The following is a 22129-nucleotide window of genomic DNA, read 5'->3' as shown; positions in this document are numbered from 1 at the left end:
AGACTAATTACACATCCAAAAACTATAAAGAGGGTCTGTCCTCGACAGATATGTTTAATTAAATGCCTGCCTGCCTAAATAAAAATGTGTAGGTACAATATTAGTCATAGGAACGGAAAATATATAGTCACGTTAATGTTTGGCATAACATAAACTTATTATCAAATTATATTTTATATCTACGTCATTTCCTAAGAAAAGCCGTATTGACACATTGTTCTAAAGATAAGAGGGCAAAGTTCATGAACTATTGTAAATGTCTTAGTTTATTTTATTTGTAGGGTAAAGACGACGAATGTTGTTTTTTTTCTTATTTTATGATACTAAGTGCCCAACCCGCATTGGGCCAGCGTGGCGGACTATGGCCTAAACCCACGTCTAAAAAGAGACCCGTGCCCAGGAGCGGGGCATATAATGGGTTGATGATGATGATAATGATGATGATACTAAGTGACGGGACGAACATGTCGTGCGCCTGATGGTAAGCGACACGCCTGTCCATAACAGTTGCCCTCGGAGCTTTAAATCACAGTTAATCGTCAATCACCCTGAGACATTAGTTGACAGTCGCATGTGCCTTCAATTTCACTATTACCCGTACCCTTCAAAATCGGCGGCAAAAATAGGTAAGGTGGTAGTACTTCTCTGGACGAACTCTTTCACAAGGAGCTCTCCTGCAACTAAACTGTTGTATGTAATTGGGGGGAGATTGGGGGTTATTTATTTATCAGACAATGAGTTAAAATGTAGAGGTAAGGTGCAATAAAAGCTTAAATACTAAAAATTAAAACTATGATTAAATTATATGAATAAAATGGGTCCCCGCGTATGTAATTGAATATCGTTTATTCTACAATATAAGTTTTTTGTGTTACAACTTTTTTACGTTTATATTGTAAATAAAACCTTCGGTAGTAGACTTTTCGGTTGTACATAAAAATTTACTATTTCTAATCGTGGATTTTTGTTAGCATCCAGTATAAGAATCCGCAGCCAGCCTGTCGCTACTGACGCTATTAAATTTAATTACTTTATTGATAATATAACGTTTGAACACATGCGGCCTCGTGATCTTTATCCATGGCCCTTGGATGTCTCTGGACTAATGTGTTTTTCAAGCTTGTGGTGTCGATGTTCTGTTGTTTAAATAGGAAATTACTTATCGAGTTCATAGCTTTCCGAGATTGTTCCATAAATGACACTATTTTTTCGGATCTAAGAACGGTTGCACACGGCGATTTTAGCAGAGATGCAAACGCGGTGCAGCAGCGATGCTGTCGCTAATCATCTACCTTTACACACACGCGCTACCTTAAGTAGCGATGAAAACGCGATGCATTTCAAACTCACGCAAGAAATAAATGTAGGCTCTCCGTGTGGCAGGTCAGACCACCGTTCGGCCACGGAGAAATATAAAATTAATAGAATATGTTTAACTATAACTACCTACTACTTAATTAAATTTTCATTGAATTGATATTCAATTCTTTTTTGCGAAATTACTCCACTAGTTTGTTATAATTATTAATACAAAGATCGAACACTTAGAAAAAAATTCCTTCGATCCGGTCGGATTCGAACCGACGTCTTCTTGCATACCGTGTCAGACGCTATATCAACTAAGCCACGGAACGAACCAACGGACCTCACGAATTTTTCTATGTGCTTGAGTCGTGTCTTTGTATTTGGTTTTTCAACGACTTTTTAGTCGTAGCGTCTATGACGGATCGAAGGAATTTTTAGTGTTCGATCTTTGTATTAATAATTATTCCTACTACTTTTTATATTTTTTTATGATACCAAGTGACGGGACGAACAAGTAGTGCGCCTGATGGTAAACGACATGCCTATCCATAACAGTTGTTAGTAGTTGCAGTGCAGTATGGCTCCTTGTGAAAGAGTTCGTCCAGGAAAATACTGCCACCTTACCTATTTCTGCCGCCAATCAGTAATGTGAGCATTCCTGTGTTTCGGTGTTGAAGGGTAAGGGTGCTGGTGAAAAAATAGGTAAGATGGCGGTATCTCTACGTTACTGGACGACCTCTTTTACAAGGACCTCTACTTCACTTAAATACTAATTTAACTTTATTACTATTGCTTTTAATACTTATAAATTAATATAGTAAAAGATAGATCACGAGTCCATGGAGAGGCAACGAGGTCTGACGTCACTCGCTATCGGTGACCCGGCACTCATTCATACCTTATCTGCTGACGTCACGCGACACGCGCCGGAGAGGCTGGCTTTTGTCTTCAACAAAGGAAAATCATTATGTAGTAAAATAATTGTATTTTTAAACTTGAATTTAAACCTAAAAAGCCCCGTAAGCTAACAACTCGTTCATTATTAATTTATTTTAATCATGCAACGGATCTTACAGATTATGCGCCTGTTGGTGAGCGACACGCTTACCTATAACAGTTACCTTAAACAGTGCCACTCAGAGCTTTAAGGGTCGTATTCTAGAACTCTACTCAATGCTCAAGTCAGGATTTGAGCAGACTTGAGTATGATTTCAAGCACAGGAAATACAACCCTAATGGCAAGGACTTGAGTATGATTTCTAGTGCTTTGAATCATACTTAAGTCCTGACTTGAGCATTGAGTAGAGTTCTAGAATACGACCATACATCCGAGGAGCATTGCCACTGATACCACTGTTAATACAATAGTACATTAACTCAAAAAGTGTTTTTTTCCAGAATCGATGAAAAACGAATTACTCACTTCTCGTGAAAGATTATTAAAATTTGTATAGGTTAAAGTATGTTACAGACATCTAAACAATTTTCTACGTGCCAAATTTATTTAAAAATTAAAAGGAAAAAATAATTTCTTTCTTTATTGAGTCCAATACGCATTATTACACAAGGAACATATTAAGATAAGGTTGAACTTTAGCGTCCGTACTAATTTTAAATAAAACTGTATTTTTGAGTAAGGGCTGTTTCATTCGTGTGAAGACTCCAACCCGCATTAGATCAGCGTGGCGGACTAAGTTATAAACCCTCGCCTGAGAGACGATCCGCGTCCAGCAGTCGGACGTATAAATGGGTTGACGATGAAGGGCTGTTTTGTCCAGAACTAGCTTACAAAAAGTTTGTCTTATTTTGAGTTAAGTAAATATTAAATTTTAATTGTTCCTTAAAATGTTCTATAACGGTTTTATTGACTTGTAGAGATACAACTTTAATGTTAAGCATTAGTAGGTATAATCTTGAATTTCACATTTTTTTAGTTACAACACTATTGTAACAGCAGTGCGGTATTGTTGGGGTTGAAATGTCTTTGAAGAATTTTATTCAACCGCGCCAAGGTTTGGGTTTTGTGTATGTTCTTTAGAGTTTGATCGCGTTTGTTTAAACCTTACCCAATGCACAGGATTCATATCGATGTTTTCCTTTATTGTTTGTAAGTGATAATTATACGTACGTAATAAACTGCGTGTGATTCGAATACACTATCAATTTTAGTATAATCAATGAAACTAATTTTTTGTTTTATTTCAAGGTACTACAAACTTACGCTTTTTTTATTCTATAACTGACTAAGTTTATATGTACAATAAGTTAGTATTCTGATTCCGTAATGAGCTTACCTATAATTGGAATACAATTCTATTCTCTAAGCCGTCCAGGGAAGTACTGCCACTTTACCTATCTCTGCAGCCAAAGAGTAATGTCAGTATTACTGTGTTCCGGTTTTGAAGGGTAAGGGTGCTGGTGAAATTGCCGGTACATGAGACTTGTAAACTTATGTCTTGGGGTGACGGGCGCACTGGCTGTGCCTCTCAGATCTTTGTAATCTAAAGCTCTGAGCGGTACTGCAACTGTTATGGACAGGCATGTAGCTTAATCATCAAGCATCAAGCACACAACTTATAAATATTATAAAAAAAAAAACGAAAAGGGATCCTTGCTTCTGGTTTTTAACGGCCCTTTTGGCGTAGCGCCATCTGTGAGAAATCTATGAAAGTTTTCTTCACTCAGGTACCTTTTCTTTATTTTCCTTTGTTTCGTGTAGTTTATATTATTTTATGACTTTCATGTGACAAAAGCGCTTTTGCCCACATATGGCTTTGTTAAGGGTCCGAAAATATACTCGATTTAGATCCAAAATATAATAGTTTCATTTCCTAGAATGGATACGTTAAAGAAGTTTTATGCAAATTCCAAGACTAAACTCCTCGCCAATATAAATGCGATATTTATGTATTATGCGATATTATCGTAGAGATTATGTTAATACGATAACGGGGAGGACAACTCAGGGTATTGCCCTCCGTCTCCATTGGAGTTTGACCGTTGTCCACCTTGTACAATAGCTGGCATTCTTAGAGGCACAACTTTCCATAAAACATTTATTTGTTACCCACTTACTTGCAGCAATCGTCTATTTAAAAATTTGTTACCTACAGATTTCTTAGGTTTTCGCGATTAATACACATAGGAAATGAAACTATCTTTTAACCGATTTTATAAATATGGAGGAGGTTTTGTTTTTGTATGTATGTTACGCGATAACTCTTGTGAACCGATTTTGATGATTCTTTTGTGTCGGAAAGTGGGTACCTCAGTAGTGGCCCCATTTAAATTTTAAGAAAATATTCCGCCTGTAAGTGTGGCAAACTAGGGGCTGAATCCGGTTTCGCGCACTTTCCGGTAAGCGATTTCAATAATATTTGGCAAATAGATGTAATTCCACGAACTTTTGTTTTTTTAGTACTCTGTACTGAGATTATTCGGATCTAAATTGCGTATATTGTTTTTTTTTCAAACAAACCTACGATTTTGGCCCTTTCCAGGTCTCTTGTTTAAACTCAGCCGTGACCATGGGACCTGTAAAGGGCCCGAAAGTTAGTTTCTTTGAAAAAACAATTATATTTTTTATTAATAACTTTAATGACTTTCATTTATTAAATTTGATACAGTTGCTTCGAAAACGTGTTGAGAATGGAAACTATTTAGGTGACGTACATTCCGATTGTATTCTAGATAATCGGTTTATATGTTTTTTTTTTAAATTTAATATTCTGTCATCTGTTTTCATAGTTGATCTTGCTTTAATAACCATTTATTATCAAATGATGATTTTTTTTATTCCCATTTTTTCTGATGTCCGATATTTTCTTGATGTCCATTTAAATTTGTGCAGAAGTGTAAATCTCCAGGCAACACCTAACCAGGGCTGAGCAAATAACGTACCATATCTTAATTAAAATATAAAAATACTATACAAAATACTTTCTCATGTGTGTATTTCAAATACGAAATAAAAAATACTTTCATGGGATGTATTGAAAATATAAAATATTAAATACAGTATTATAAAAATTACACAGTTAATTATATCACAGTCAGTTAATTATATATTATAAAAAAATTAATTATTAAACAGTATTGTAAAATATTAAATACCTCATTTTTGTAAAATACAAAATAAAAATGGCTGAATACAATTATACCACTAATCGGACATAATGAAAGTGTTACAAATATCAATAGTATATTATATATAATTAATAGCAGTCTACTGCTACTAAGCTCTAGCTCCTTGTAAAAGAGTTCGTCCAGGGAAGTACTGCCACCTTACCTATTTCAGCTGCCAAGCAGTAATGTGAACATTACTGCGTTCCGGCTTCGAAAGGTAAGGGTGCTGGTGCAATTACAGGCACATGGGACTTGTCAACTTATGTCTCAGGGTGTCGGGCGCAGTGGCTTTACCTCTCAGATCTTGGTGATTTAGCAAGACAATTTTAGAGTGACACTGCAACTGTTAGGGACAGGCGTGACACTTACCACCAGGCACACGACTTGTTCATCCCATCACTTAATATTATAAAAAAATCAATAAAAATATATGTTTGTTATAGTCAGATAATAAAACACCAATTACAAAATAGATTTTAGGTAGTAATTGAAAGATTTATTTTATCAAATACGTAGCCGTGGTAGTCTATGATTCGACCTATCGCCTCTCAAGCAGAAAGCATTTACCATGTGGTTTTCGGTGATGGAAAAACATGATATATAAATTCAAAAAATCTTTATTGCCACAATGAAATTTTTTTGGACACAAATAACATATTAAGCCATAAAATGAAAATAACAACTATAAACGGTACGCCAAACATGTCAGAGGGCAAAAGGAAGTGTCTCAGCTTGTGCTGCCTGGAACCGTTGTTGTTGCAGACAGCGCTGTTTTTCAGCCACCTCTTTGTCCCTGAGATCTTAGGCGGGCTTAATTGCAATGAGGGTCTAAAACAATTATAAAATATGGAAAACTATGATTCAATATCGTTATTTAATAGGGGAAGATAAATTAAATTCAACGAAAAGAAAAACAGAAGAAAAAAACATACGCATAAATATGTACGCCGAAGAAGGTTTACAACACTCGGAAAAACGTGTGAATTGGGCCAGTGTGGCGGACTATGGCCTAAACCCTCGCCTGAGAGGAGGCCCGTGACCGGCAGTGGAGCGTATAAATGGGTTGATGATGATGATGATGATCAAATCGCTCATTTGGTGCTACATTGACGTAATTGTAATTGTGCCAAAATTAAATTAAGTATGTTAACACATCTTTAACATGACAAATGTTTACGTTTGAAGAAAAATCGGCAGTAATTTAAAATGTATACAAAAATATTTTTATCATAAATTTGAAATAAAATGAAAAAATCAATTCAAACCATTTCACGTTACAAGATGTACAATAATTGCCCCAGTGTGCACCAAATGAGCGAAATACATATTTCAGTTATAAGTAGTTCAAATACTGCACAGCCCTGTGCGTAACGATTGTATCACTTAACGGTGCTCGCTATAAACCTACATGGGATGTTAAGTTATTCTGAACGAAGTTTACTCGGTCGAACCGTAAGTGTACTAGATAATCTTAAGACGTGATTGGTTTTGAATACTGTTTGGCACTGCCACTGCGCTCGTCACCAGACATAACTTGATAAGTCTCATGTGTTTTATTTTACCAGCACCCTTACCCTTCCAAACCGCAACGCAGTAATGCTCACATTACTGCTTTACAGCAGTATTTCTCTGGACGAACTCTTTCACAATGAGCTCTACTACTGCAAAATTTGCTCAAAAACGCCATCGACTAATTTCGTCCGTAGAATCTAAGCTCTCTCCTAAAAAGTTGTCTTTTTGCAGATGTGGCTTTGTTGCACCAAGGGTTTTTATATTCAATAGACAATAGTACCTAAACTTCAGCTACGACTACTTATTCCAACATCTCCACTGGTGTTTAAACCCTGGATCCGTGGAACAACTAAAAAATGTATGGTCCGTAGAATCTTTAAACCTCTTTCCTGAAAAGTTGTCGTTTTGCAGATGCGGCTTTATTACACCAAGGGTTTTATATTCAATTGTCAATAGTACCTAAACTTCAGCTACGACTACTTATTCCTATACCTACACTGGTACTTAAACTCTGAACCCGTGGAACAACTAAAAAATGTATGGTCCGTAGAATCTTTAAAGCTCTTTCCCGAAAAGTTGTCGTTTTGCAGATGCGGCTTTACTACACCAAGGGTTTTATATTTAATTGACAATAGTACCTGAACTTCAACTGCGACTACTTATTCTAATATCTACACTGGTACTTAAACTCTGAACCCGTGGAACAACTAAAAAATGTATGGTCTGTAGAATCTTTAAACCTCTTTCCCGAAAAGTTGTCGTTTTGCAGATGCAGCTTTATTACACCAAGGGTTTTATATTTAATACACAATAGTACCTAAACTTCAGCTACGACATCTTATTCCAATATCTACACCGGTATTTAAACCCTGGGTCAACAACTAAAAATGTATGGACTGTTTGCGTGATCCAAAGGCTGGCACGGTGTTAGCATATCCTTAAAGAATGGAAACGCTGCCAGTATTTTAAGGACTCTGCCGTGGGGACTTAATATCATCCATTGTATGTAGTTTGTGTCGTGTGCTAGTTATATGTATTATTGTTTACTAACTGATTGATACGTAAACAGTAAAATGTAAATTCTTGTCTTGTTTCTGGGAAATCAAGACGAGCAAGATTTGCTAACGTTTTCCTCAATCATATTTACCTGCTAAATTCGACGCAACTATCGTATACGTCCTACGTCTCCTCTAAGGAGAGGTTTTAGCCATAGTTTAATAACTTTTATGCATAGTACAAGTATGGTAACGCCATACAAGAGTCGCAGTGCGGCTTGTATGTGTGCACGAACGCACACATTCGCGTATACGGTCATTCTTGAACTAGCTTTTTTTATAATATCAAGTGACAGGCCGAACAAGTGATGCACCTGATGGTAAGCTATACGCCTGTCCATAATCGTTGTAGTGTCACTCAGAGCTTTAAATTGCAAAGATCTTAGGCGACTGCCCCTGCGCCCGTCGCCCTGAGACCGTTCACCAGCACCCTTACCCTTCAAAACCGGAACGCAGTAACGCTGACATTATTGCTTAGCGACTGAAATAGGTAAGCCAGACCTACTGCTGCCGCCCAATCAACGCTCTCGGGTTTCAACCGAGTTTTTCTGTATACTGTACAATCGTGGACAGAATTTGTTCTTATTAATTACTGATATTAAATTGACTACGATAACACTAATTTGTTTTAATAGGTTATTTTAATTTGTCGAAGAACTAAAATAATTTCATTAATCACATAAAATTATAAGTACAAAGAAGTACGTATAATTTGATATAATTTCATAGTTATTATACATTTTGTTGTAAAAGGTCTTTTTTATACGAAAAAGAAGCAAATCCACGCAATACCCACCTTGCGATCTTGAGGATTCTCACTACTAGCATGTTGCAAAATCGTGGGCAGACACGGCGATACGAAATTCATATTATTACAAAATAATATCATTAAATTTGAACAAAACTCGATTTATAACAAATATTTAATTGTAAATAGTTTTTGCCCTCGATTTTGGGCGTTAAAGGATATTAACCCGATTTAAGCATGGCGTTAACAAAACGCGGGCGTTTGCCCACCTCTATTTATTGAATAACCACGAAAACGGAATTAATAGAGGCGAAGCTTCAGAGCCTTGAACACCGCCGTAAAGTTGCCTGCTTATCGGTATTTTACAGGATATATCATGGAAAGTGCGATGGAATTACACGATTCCATTCCGTCTTCCCCTTTCCATCGTCGGGGTACTAGACGTAGGCTTGGATTCCACCCCTATGTTGTGGATATTCTAAAGATTCGGACGAAGCGCTACGCTTCCACATTTATATGGCGAACGGCTATGAAGTGGAATTCCCTGCCTGCAAGCTTGTTCCCTGAACGTTATAACTTGGACCTTTTCAAGGCGAGAGTGAATAGGCATGATTTAGTAGTGCATGCTCCATCGTCGATCTCAACGTCACTTTCCATCAGGTGAGATGGAGGTCAAATGCGCACTTACATTTGATTAAAAAAAACTACGAAAGTCTTAAAATGTACAGTTTTCAGGTTGTTTATTTTGTAGTAGATGACGGCGTCGCTGACGTCACAATGACGTCTCATGTGCTGATACAAAATGAGACCTTTGTTATGGCACAAACCGTCTCTACAACACTACGCAACGTACTTTTGCCGAAAATAAATAAAATAAATAAATAAATAAAATTGTTTATTCAGTAACATAATGTACAGAGAAAACTAAAGACTACTTATGCGATTTAATGTAAAAATAACACATGTACCTGAACTAGGAAATTCCTGTATTTCAGGTAAAAAGTACTACTAATTATAAATGTGGATACTATTAATATTATACTTTTTAGGAGAATCTTATGAAATAAAATTAAACAATTAAATAATAAATTGCCATTAAAAAAATAAAAAAATAAATAAAAAATGTACACTTAAACAAGACAACATTTAATTTACGATAATAAATAAATTCTCTGTATCCTCATAGGACATATTTTGAAGAGCTTCTTGGAGAATTTTCTTTACCTTAAAGCAACAGAAATTATAAATGGAATATTTAGCGTTTAATTTATTGTACAAAAATGGTCCAAGAAACACAAAAAATCTTGAAATAAAAGTATGTTTTGATGATATAATTTTGGGGCAGACAATATCTTTTCGTCTTTTATTAGTGTTTTCAGTAATATATGGTAGCAATACGTGCTGTTTGAGGACTGTGGACTTAATGAATAATTGCCTTACAGTTAATACTTTACATGACTTATACAGAAGGTCAGTGGGGTAACGGAAAGGGCGGTAGGTAGAAACCTTTAGTACAGCTCGCTGGGCTCTTTCAATGATTAGTAAAGTAGTTTTAGCTATACCACCCCATGATGTAATGCAGTAAGTAATTAATGATTGGCATAATGCATAATAAACTTGCCTGATTATTTTAAAATCAGCAGAAACGCGCAGTTTTTTAAACACAAACATTAACTTACGGAGTCGGGCGCTTAGTGCTTCGATATGGTGTTTAAAGGATAGGATGTCATCTAATATAACACCTAAATACTTTATCTTGTTAGTAATAGCAATGTCTGGACATTTACACAGGTTGTTAGTAGGGTCAAAACAATGGTGAGCATATAGTTTAGGGTTAGATATAAATGACTTTGATTTCCGCATATGGAATTGCATAAAACAAGTTTTATCCGTATTTAGTGTTAGCAAATGATGTTGGAGCCAGTTATTTACTATATTGAATCCACGCTGTGCATAGTCGTATACCTCCTTGTCAGAGTTTGCAGAAAAGAGTAGAACAGTATCATCAGCATAGGATATGATCTTTCCACCTTGTAAATCTAGGTTACAAAGGTCATTAATGTAAATCAGAAAAAGTGTTGGTCCTAAAATACTTCCTTGAGGAATTCCAAATGAAGTGCACTTCAGATCAGAACTGTGAATGTCACCTATTTTAACACATTGGGATCGGTCCTCCAGGTAGTTTTCGAGTAATTTAAGCTGTATGCCCCTTATACCAAGCGATTCAAGCTTCTGTAACAGCACAGGGATGTAAACTGTATCAAAAGCCTTCGCTAGGTCTAGAAAAATACCCACAGTTTTGTTACCCTTGTCTAGTTCCCTTGCTACAAAATTCGTAAGGTGATGCACGGCGTCAGATGTCGATAATTTAGATCTAAAACCGAACTGTGTTTTAGATAATATGGAATGTCTCTCCAAATACAAGACAAGTCTATTGTTAATAAGTTTTTCTAATATTTTAGATATTGCTGGCAGTAAAGAAATAGGTCTATAATTAGTTATTTGTTCTTGGTTACCAGATTTATGTACCGGGACCACAACAGCTTTTTTTAAACACGTGGGGAATATTCCTTTTGTTAAACATTTTTGCAAAATGACCGTAAGCGGTGAAAGTAGAATGTGCCTGAATTGTTTTAATATTTTGTTAGATATGTTATCACAACCAGTAGCACTATCGTTTTTTAAGCTTACAATTATTCTTTCAACCTCACTTTCATCCGTATCTAATAATACAAATGATCCCAGAGACTTACTACAGATTGATTGAGAGCAACGTGGTTGAGTAGGCGGAAGACTCTGGATTTTTTGTGCCAGATTTTTACCTGCATTAACGAAAAATTCATTTGCTTTGTTAACAGCAATACGATCAGATGAGTGGCTATTTAATAATCCTGTAGATGATTTATGCTGTTTCGATATGTAGGTTACATTTTTTATATATTTCCAAACCTTTTTACTGTCTGTACCAGCTTTTTCCAATTCTTTTTTATCATAACAGCTTTTAACTTTTTTTAGTAGATCGTTACAAAAGTTCCTATATCTTTTGTATGATATTTGTAGAATTAAATTAGCTGGATTACTTTTTGCCTTCATATGTAGTTTATCCCTATGACGCATACAGCGAATAAGTCCTGGTGTAATCCAAGGTTTGATATTGTAATTTTTACTATTTAATCGCATGACCTTGCTATTACTTAATATTGATTGCTGTACATTATTTACTAAGTAAGACATACAATAATCCGCGTCATCAGAATTATAAACTGGGTTAAAGTCAATGTTGCATAAATCTTCTTCAAGTTTATTTATATTAATTTTAGAAATTATTTGCGTGCGAGTTGAATTAAGCAATTTACAATTTAAGGTTAGTAGGGCAGCTTTATGATCGGTTATTGTAGAGTTAGTAACTAATGTTATTGATTTAAAAATAGATTTAAGCATAATATGGTCTAAGCAAGAGCCGCTTTGATGTGTAGGGAGAGTGTGGGCGGGTAGTAATCCATGAAAAGAGCATAGGTTTAGGTATTCTTGCGCACAGGAATCGATGCTATGTGGGAGAATGTTTATGTTTATGTCTCCTATTAATACTACATTTTTAAAAGTTGATAAAAGTTGTAACGTATCGTTAAGTGAGTCAGTAAACATTTTGGTATTTCTAAAAGAGGGGGGTCTGTACAATGCTAATATTGCATTAATAATATTATTTTTTTATATTTTTTATATTATATATTATTAATAAATTAATATTATGGCATAAATCGTTACATTCCATTGATTTAGGAGCCAGAGTAAATAGATACCTCCGATGAACAGTACACACTATATTTTTTGGTCATTTGCTGTTATTTTTATAAACAGCCATATTTATTTACTAATATTGTGATCCCCGAATTTTGTGAACATAAAAATAAAGAAACAAAAAGCAAAATTCTAAAAAAATAAAAAAATACAAATTTCTAAAAAAAAAACAAAGAAACAAAAACAAAATAAACACAGACTAGGTTCAAAAATTAAGTTGGCGTATTGTTCATTGGAGATATCAAGATATAAAAGAATTTATTATACCTTTCCGTGCGTGTAATAATTTATAAATACACTTCTAATCTTTTGCTTGCTGTGTATTATATATAAGGCTAAGGTATTTTTTAAATAATAGTATATAAATAAATATAAGACAGCATCACCTACGTTGCTCAGATCCCAAAATATATAACCAAAACACTTGCGTTATGGAAATCGGAAACAACGATATAAACACCACAAACGCCCAAACCCGAAACAATATAGAAAAATTTTTCTACATTGACCCGGCTGAGTATCAAATCCGGAACCTCGGACATGGCGACACCATGAAAGCCGGTGTGCAAGCTACTCGACCACAGAGGTCGTCATGAATAACGATATTATTATTAACAGTATTAACGATATAATTATTAACGATATAATTATTAACGATATTATTAACAGTATGCGATGCGTGCTACTTTATAAGTGACCATTCCATTTTTAACATTTAAGTAAATTAATTTTTGTTAGACTATTATTTCTAATTTGAATTCAATTCAATTTAATGTGATTCTCAATTATTTACTTAATTAATAATTATAATATTCGGTAAATAAAATTCAATTTAATTGGTTATGTAATGTAATGTAACGTAATATAATTAATAATAATAATGATAATAATATTAAATATATTAATGAGTGTATACCTAAATAAATAAACATTTTATTTTATTTTCTTTATTATTGCTTCGAACCATGTACTTAAGTAACTTTTATATATCAAAATTTAAAAATTATATGCCAAAAAGAACCAAAGAACCAAAAAGAACGTTTTAGTTGAATAGGTAAGTAGGTATATTCCACAAACCCGTAACCTTTTTTTATAAAAAACCGACCTTAAAGCTTATTCTTAATATTTAAAGTTAATATTAAAACTTATTATTTAGGTTATCCGTTTACACTAACGTATAGTGTTGGGGAAGTTCCTATGATCTGTCAGCCATTTCCATCTTCAGATCAGCTCTAGGTCACCAACGCCATTTTTATTGGAATCACACCCATGGGCCAAGTTTTATTAAATTCGATCAACGAAAAATGGAGGAAATTCAATAAACAGGACACTTTCCCTAATTTGCCTCCCGTAAAGATCTACCTTAATATTTACTTCAAATTTGAATGGGACTATTGGGGTAGTCCCTTCGAAAAGAAATCGGATCAGAAATGACGGAGCGATCGCGTAATGTATACCGCGCGATGTGTGTATACAAATAACAAGACAATCAAATCATGCGCCTGATGGTAAGCTACACCCTGTCCATAATAATTGCAGTGCCACTCAGAGAATTAAATCGCAGATCTGAGTGGTACTGCCACTGAGCTCGACACCCTGAGACATAAGTTGACGAGTCCCACGTGCCTGTAATTTCACCAGCATCCTTCAAAACCGGAAAATATTACTATGAATATATTTCTACAAATAATATGAATATTACACAGTAATGCTTAATATTACTGCTTGGCGGCAGAAATTGGTAAGGTGGCAGTACTTCCCTGGATGACCTCTTTCAGAAGGAGCTCTACCGCTATTAAATACAACCGAATAAAAAAATACTTACAATCGAATTGATAACATACTCCTTTTTTGTAGTCGGTTAAAGACTGACAAAAAATATACGAATTAAAATCAGTACAATCGATTTGCAAATACAGGTAGATCTCGCGAGCGGAAGAAGATGTAGGTAGGTATATCTATAATAGCTAGCCAAAGTAAGTTACGTATTTAATATGTATTTATGTACGTACGCATTAAACTGAAATAGCTTTCCCCGGAACGTTATCTAAGAGCAGCAGTAATTACGAGTCCAATTGCCGGCTAATAATAGAACTGCAATAATTACGAGGGTCAAAAGCCAAATTGCCGATCGGGAATGACGCACAGAATGATTTACAACAGTATGTCATGTCCAACATTTTGCACCCCTCATGGAAGAATGGCATAAGTGGAGTGACATCAAAAACGTTTGTTGATCCATTAGACACAGAAAAATATAGTCCACGTCCTCTCCAATTCTTGTAATTCTATCGACTAATATTGTACATAGAGTTACAAGAGTTGGAGAGGATGTGAGTTATATTTTTCAGTATCTAATAGAGCAATAAACATGTTTGGCGTAAGTCCACTTATGCCATTCTTCCATTAAGGCTGCGTTTGTATTACGGGTTTTAAAAAAGTTGTTCCGTTAGTGGTACTAAAATAGATGAAAAATTTAATTTTGGTTTTTTGTAAAGAGTTCTCAAAATTTAGAAATTCTGAATTAAGAACTATTTTTTTATCTGCAATGTCCAGAATATCGTTAGGGATTTTTAATACTATATAACGTAAAACGGAACGGAATCTCACGGAACGGTTTAATTTTTGAATATATTTTTTAAATTTATTACATGGCCTGGATACAAAGTCCTTCAGTCGAAAACATTATAACTATAACAACAACAAAAAAAGATAAAGGCTTAGAACAAATTCAAAATAAGTGGTTTTTTACACTAATAAGATTTTTTGCACCGTATATAATATAATCATTTTGAATATTTTAGCGTTTCAGCGTTGATCCTTTTTGGACTTTTTTTAGTATCGCAGTGTTGCTGGTAATTAATTTAACATTATCTACCACACTTTTGTTTTTAATCAATTTAAAAAAAGGCAGGTCACAATAGTTTTTTTTATTATTCTGCTAAGTTCTTTAATTCAAGCTAGATATCTAGCAAAAAATTTGAGGCTGGTTAAACTTTCTGGGAATCTTTATATCAGGCTCCATGCACATTCGGTATAAGTCTTTTAGTGCTAGAAAAGTCAGCATGCTGGTTTAATAATATGGTTTTCCTTTTTTTATAATGGCATCTGGAGCGTCTTTTCCACACCATACATTATTTTTCGAAAGGTTTATCATTTAATTTTGTAGTTACGAACGTCTATGGAGTGACATTCCCTGTCTGTACACTTATTTCCTGAACGCTAAACTTATTTAGGTGTGCTCCATCGTCGACCGTTAAATGCACATTTATTGTTACATAAAAAAATGAGCTAGTGCCATATTCACGATTGGTACACCTTTTGAATAATTAAAATAAGAGACCTCTTTCGGTAAGAAAACTTAACAATCAATGACAATTTATAGGAAATGAAACTATTTTTTCGGATCTAAATAGACGGATAGATAGATAGATAAAACGTTTATTTGGATTTACAGACACACATACATAACAGAAATATGTAATACAATAAAAAGTATAAAAGAACAGCAGAGTCGCAGCACTACCGAACACCCAGTATGTATGTGTGCTGGAGCAGTGCTTAAGGCCATAGCTCAGCGTCGGTGTTTTCTCAGGAGCAAACCACTAATTTGTAAATCGCATATATTTGTTTTTTTAAACCAACGTTTGGTGCACTTTCATATAGGACCATAGGACCTGTATATATGTATGTATATACAAATAATCGCGAAAACCTTAGAACTTGGAATCAATTATTTATATAGAAACGTGTAAAGAGAATATGTGAGGGTATGGTACCTATTTCTACTCACAAAAACGCTATAAGTTGGCGAAGTCTGGCTACTCAATTAAATATGTTCTCGCCCTCCACCTCGCGCCTACGGGCTTCAGCCAATTTAGTTTTCATGGTAAATCAGGCCATGGGTATATCAAAAGTCCAGTATCCCAAACGGTACACTCAGATAATGCTAAAATAAACTACTCGTTTAGTAGGTAGTTTCACGATTGATGAAGTCACCTTTACCTTGACTTTGTAGTCATATTCATAGTAAAAAAATGTTCATCACATTTGCTCGTAAACAGTGTCATGCAGGCAAACTTGACCGTAATGTCCTAAATTATGGCCTCGGGCTTTTTCATTTAATTATCGATCGCCCTATGGATTTTGACGTCGAGATTCAGCAAAACGTTTTTATGCTCGAAAAATCTGACGTATCTAGTCTCACAAATATATCGCATAAACTTCAATTATAAAAAACTAAATATTTGCAATAAAATTTAACTATATTTTACAAAATTTAATTTGTGAATTCAAATTTGGCAGTATTTTTTGAATTTGGAAATTATTTATTTTATATGTAATACTTTGTGGCTATTTGCGTCTGTGTCTTTTATAACATATTAGTTCGAGTTGTAATAACTACGGAAGAATACCTGGCAATCTGTTAAAAATAAACCCGCCATTTGCAAATCCGTATGTTGTTGTGAAACGATATTTATTCATACAAGAAATAAATTATCGTTCTACTTATCTATTTCCTCGCAAATGTGTTGAAATACATAGTATGTGGCAGGGATGGTAAAAATTACAAACTCGAGACATTAAATGTTCCTTGTTCTTGTGACTACTAGAGGACGCTGTACAATTTGCCAAATAAACTTGTCAAATACATTTCGCGATCGCTAGCGACAACTGTCACTATAAGCTCATGGTAGAGGGGGTCCACTCTCGTTCTCAAACAATTGCTGTCAAATAAGTAATACTCGACCATATTAAAAGATAATATCAAGTATGAAGCTTCATTCGTATAATGCACCTCTTAATTTTGTTGAGTATTAGAGGTAATCAGAAACAATTACTGTTTCTGACGGATGTCAGACGAAGAACGGGAGTACAGGGCCAGGAAAAAAAAAAAAAGGTTGTAGTACGTAAGATGGCTTGCTGATTAGTCAAAGAAGCTACTTAATGATCATTCGGCCGGAGATATTGGGTTCTCATTAAACGCAGGGACCATTTCCATTGAGCCTCGCTTCAATTCAGTAGCGATAATGTTCGCTGTAAAATACATCCCCTCTAAAAGTCTAACACATAATGAACTCGTACTACCTGTTTATATCTAATGTAATGAGTATCTAAAGTAAATACCTATTTACTTTATTTTCCTACATTAAATACTAAATACTTAAATTAGGGCTACTTCAAATGGATAACATTGGTGGTCAGAATGATGGTAGAGCTCTCCTAAGTACGGGTATGCTAACATATTTGGCGAGATAGAATACAATAGAATAAGCTTTAATGCACTCAAAAGAAACAGAGACAATACAAAGACATAGTGAAAGGTACAATCGATTACACAGCGATCTTTACCAGCAAGAACTAAACGGTATATAAATTCAATTAAATATACACTTAAACTTCGTAAAACGTACTATAACATACATACATGTACTGCCGCCGTGGCGCTTGTGACAAAAACTCAAATCAGAGAAAATGTGTTTAATAACGCACACATACTCGCACACACTCAACATAGCCCAACAACTAGGGAAACCCTGTGTTGCGAGTGCCATAGACGACCACAAATTATACCCAAACTCACGAGAAAAATAAATACAAATATTTCTTCCGGGCCGGGAATCGGACCTGGGACCTCTGCGTGGCAGTCCGGCATGGTAACCGTTCGGCCGCCGAGGCATGTTTAAATAAAATTAAAAAAATATCTACTTTTCTCTTGCGGTAACCATCGATCTAGGAAAAAATAAAAATAGTGACAAATCGGCCTTTTTTACTGATCTCTGCAGTATACATAACATTTTTTTTTAAATGTCACATACGCCTTTTTGTCTAACGGCCGCAGTATAGCTGCATACTAAAATGTATACATATACAATAATCGATACCTCCAACGAACACTACGCCAACTTAATTTTTGGACCTGGGGGCCTACCACAACCTCTTAAAACAATATTATTACTTTAACCATTGACTTTTCGTACCATAACGCGTAAAGTAAGCTTATTGTAATATTAAAACTATGAGGTTTTATTGGCCGCTTTGCGACTATTCATTCACTCAGTTCGTACTATGACGCGACTTTAACATTAAAGTAATATTGCTCTTATCTCAAATTTAGCAATCTTAATATAGTGACACGGATGCGATGGAAACAATATTATTTTCAGTTTTATTGTCTAAATATTGATTTGTAATGATTAAAAGTTAAGTTGAACTTATTTATTTATATATCTCTCTAATATTTTGTTTATTTTTTATTTAATAGCACATAGTAAATAATGTTTCGTGAAATAAAAATACGCGATGTTTATTTCGTAAAATATATTATAACAGCGCCATCTATATGCTCCTTGGCGAAACTAACAGTTTCACATTAGACTATAGTTCCGAACCTACAACGTGACTATAAAAACTAAGCTTGTTTTATTCTTTTTTCTTCATGAAAATGCGGAATAATTATTGAAAACAACGTCATTTTAATAGATTTTATTATTACATACTTTCCTTTTCTTAACAGTCAAAATTCTCTGAATGTAAATAACATTAAAGTACTTAAACATTATATTACGATAAGACGATTCGGAACATCAAAAAAGAAAGAGATGGCATAATATAATTCACATAGCGTTATCTCTTTCCTATTTTTAGTATGGAATAGAAAATATTGGGAAATCATTCGTTCTTTCAATCACTTTTGCAATAATACATTAATTACTTGGTCGACAGGTTCGTAATGGTACCAACATGAGTAATATTACAATAAGCTTACATTGGAATAAAACTGTTTTTGGAAAGGTTATGATAGGCCCCCTGCTCTTTTTTTATTTACTGTTCTGTTTTTATTTTGTTTTATTTTTCGAATTTAGTTTTTTGTTTCTTTATTTTTTTCAGAAAATTAGGGGAGCATAATAGTAAATAAATATGGCTGTTTACAAAAATAACGGATAATGACCAAAAAATAAATGTTCATTGGAGGTATCCATATTATACTGAATTTGCTTGTGATTTACAAACGACTAGCTGGTGCTTTACTTCGAGTAGCCTACTGTACAATACAAATTATTAGTTTTATTGGTTCTCCATATTTCATACCCTATTCATCCCGTTAAGATTTATTTTTGTGACAAAAAGTAGCCTATCTCTTTCTCCTAGGTCCCATCTATCTCTATACCAAAATTCATCAAATTTGGTTCAGCGGTCTAGGCGTGAAAACGTACAGACAGAGTTTCTTTCGCATTTATAATACCAGTGTGAATTAATTTTATTGGATAAAATTTTATACTATGAATACCAGCGGCGAGGCTTGAAAATTTGTTGTTAGTAAAGCCGGAAACAAAGAACACCTACCTTAAGAAAACACAACTTATTAGCGCACAAGGTACTCGTATGCTTCATTTCACTGGTTAACTTATTTTACACTTAAAATTTTGCACAAAATGTAGTATTTGATAACATGTAAAAATTTTAGGCAAGCCAGTGAAAATCAAAGTATGAATGAACGCCTCGCCACTAATTTATATTTAACTTAATAATACAGGGTTATTTTTAAAATACCAACAACCTCGCCGGACTATGTTAGTAACATCATAAACAACAACTTTTGTTCCATGACTTTTAATAATTCACCATATTTTACTATATACAAAAAAATGAGTTTAAATAGATCGCTCTACTAATGAGCGCTCGCAAAAGCTCCATGTACAAAAGAGGGGAAAGTTACGCTTTTTAAAGCTTTTTGTCAGTCAATATATTCGAGTGGTCTATGAGTTAGATATACACAGCGTACATATAACTCAATAAGAGTACAGTACAATAACATCTTCAGGATGCCACGGCACTCCAGTGCGAAGCGCGAACAGATGACTTTTATGCAACATAATATGATCACATAATTCTAGTCTGCCAAAATTGTAATGAAAAAAATAAGTTTTTACGAATGTTCAATTCATCAGTCAGAAAGACATTTATAATGTTAAAAATAAGTGTGTTCAAATATTGTCATTAACAAAAGTCTGGATTTGCGTCTAAAAAAAATGCCATTAGGCGAAAAAAGGTGTCGTCTCTGCTAAAGAGAGGGCGTGACAGTGGCAATGTCATCCTGAAGATGTTTGCCCATCGTTTTGACTGACAATTTTAAAGTTTTGGATTAACATCGTTACTGGTCAAATTAAGTAATAATTTGTGCATTTTCTTAATTTTTGAAGTTCAATATGTTAGATTTTTTAATCAAATTTTCAAAGAGGAAATGAAACTATTTTTCCGGATTTAAATCGGTTGACACCGTGACCATGGGACCTACACAGGGCCCGAAACGTTGGTTTGTTTGAAAAAACAAATATACGTGATTTAAATCCGGAAAAATAGTTTCATTTCCTTTGTGTAACAATCGCGAAAACCCACTTTATGTGGTCTATGCGAAAACCTAATAACTCAAATTTTCTACATTCATTGTAATCATACTAACATAGTTCTAAGGGTTTATTTTGCAACTAACAAAATTATCTTACGGGCTACGGCCTGAAATCAATAGTGTATTATTATTGGACGCTCGCACGTTTGAATTTATTTCACTTCATGCAGATCTAAAAAGTATCAGATAGTACAATAAAAGCTTAAACGTTTATTTTTGGTAAATTTAATATTATGTTTTGTAAAAAGTAATGGAAGAAAAGTAGTTATTTATGATGTTCGTAACATAGTCCCGCGAAGTTGTTAGTATTTTAAATATAACTCTGTATATAAATAATGCGCCAAGTGGTTAAATGTATCAAGCTTCATAACTCCCAGTCTTAAGTCTCTTAGTTAGCCTATTATTTTTTTAAATACTATTTTGTAGTAAGAAAGGACCTTGGGACACACCGGAGATTTCAACTAATACCTCATGTGAGGTAGCTTCCAGTCTTGAGTCTCCCAGCAGGTCTATTATAGAAAGAAAGAACACTGGGATCCTACGGACTGGATATTTCAACTAATACCTTCGGCGAGGTACCTGCCAATCTTGGGTTTCTTACTCGGTACAATATTTTAGAGACAATTTTATAGAAATGAAGGACACTAGACTTCTCGGGCCGGAGATTTCAACTCCGAACGGTACAATTAAGTCGTGGGATCTTTGGTCTTGGTACTTTTTTAATTTTTCGCCAGCTCTCATTATTATCCATGAAATTCGAAGAACTATAATAACGCGAAATCTTCTTTATTTTCAGCAATGAAATATAAACCTGGCGAACAAGATTCATCATGCATAGAACATGAAAAAGGTAAGCTGATAAATATTTTAAATCGCCAAATTAGTCACCGTTCAAAGGGGTGTATGTACGTTTTAACATTTAATTTTCGTAAAAAATATTATAAAGTCCGTGGCCGGATAATTTTAGACTCGTCATACAGAACATGGGTCAATTTAAAAACATAAATATATTTTTTCACCTCCCTAGCTCGGAAAGGCTTTCTTTCTCATTAGAGATCTGCCCGCAAATGTTTTGAAAATCGATCTTGACGATGGACTGTGGTGCACCTAACTTTTCCTTTTGATGAAAAAAGAATAAAAAAACATAATGGCACGTTCAACTTCGCGATTTGTCGT

The 22129-nt window shown here is 34.4% G+C and overlaps 1 protein-coding gene across 1 annotated transcript in view; it reads left to right on the top strand.

Moving 5' to 3' along the window:
- Window positions 1-22129, top strand: part of LOC113239760 — a 60278-nt gene that overhangs the window by 13022 nt on the left and 25127 nt on the right. The window contains exon 2 of the mRNA XM_026476862.1: window positions 21750-21803. Coding sequence (XP_026332647.1) covers window positions 21750-21803 — 54 coding nt within the window. The remainder of the gene's footprint in view (window positions 1-21749; window positions 21804-22129) is intronic.

Source organism: Hyposmocoma kahamanoa, unplaced genomic scaffold (assembly GCF_003589595.1).
Source record: "Hyposmocoma kahamanoa isolate Upper Pololo Valley unplaced genomic scaffold, ASM358959v1 116, whole genome shotgun sequence".
Lineage (NCBI taxonomy): Eukaryota > Metazoa > Arthropoda > Insecta > Lepidoptera > Cosmopterigidae > Hyposmocoma > Hyposmocoma kahamanoa.
Note: the sequence above shows the minus strand (reverse complement) of the source record. Positions and strands in the feature narration are given on the sequence as shown.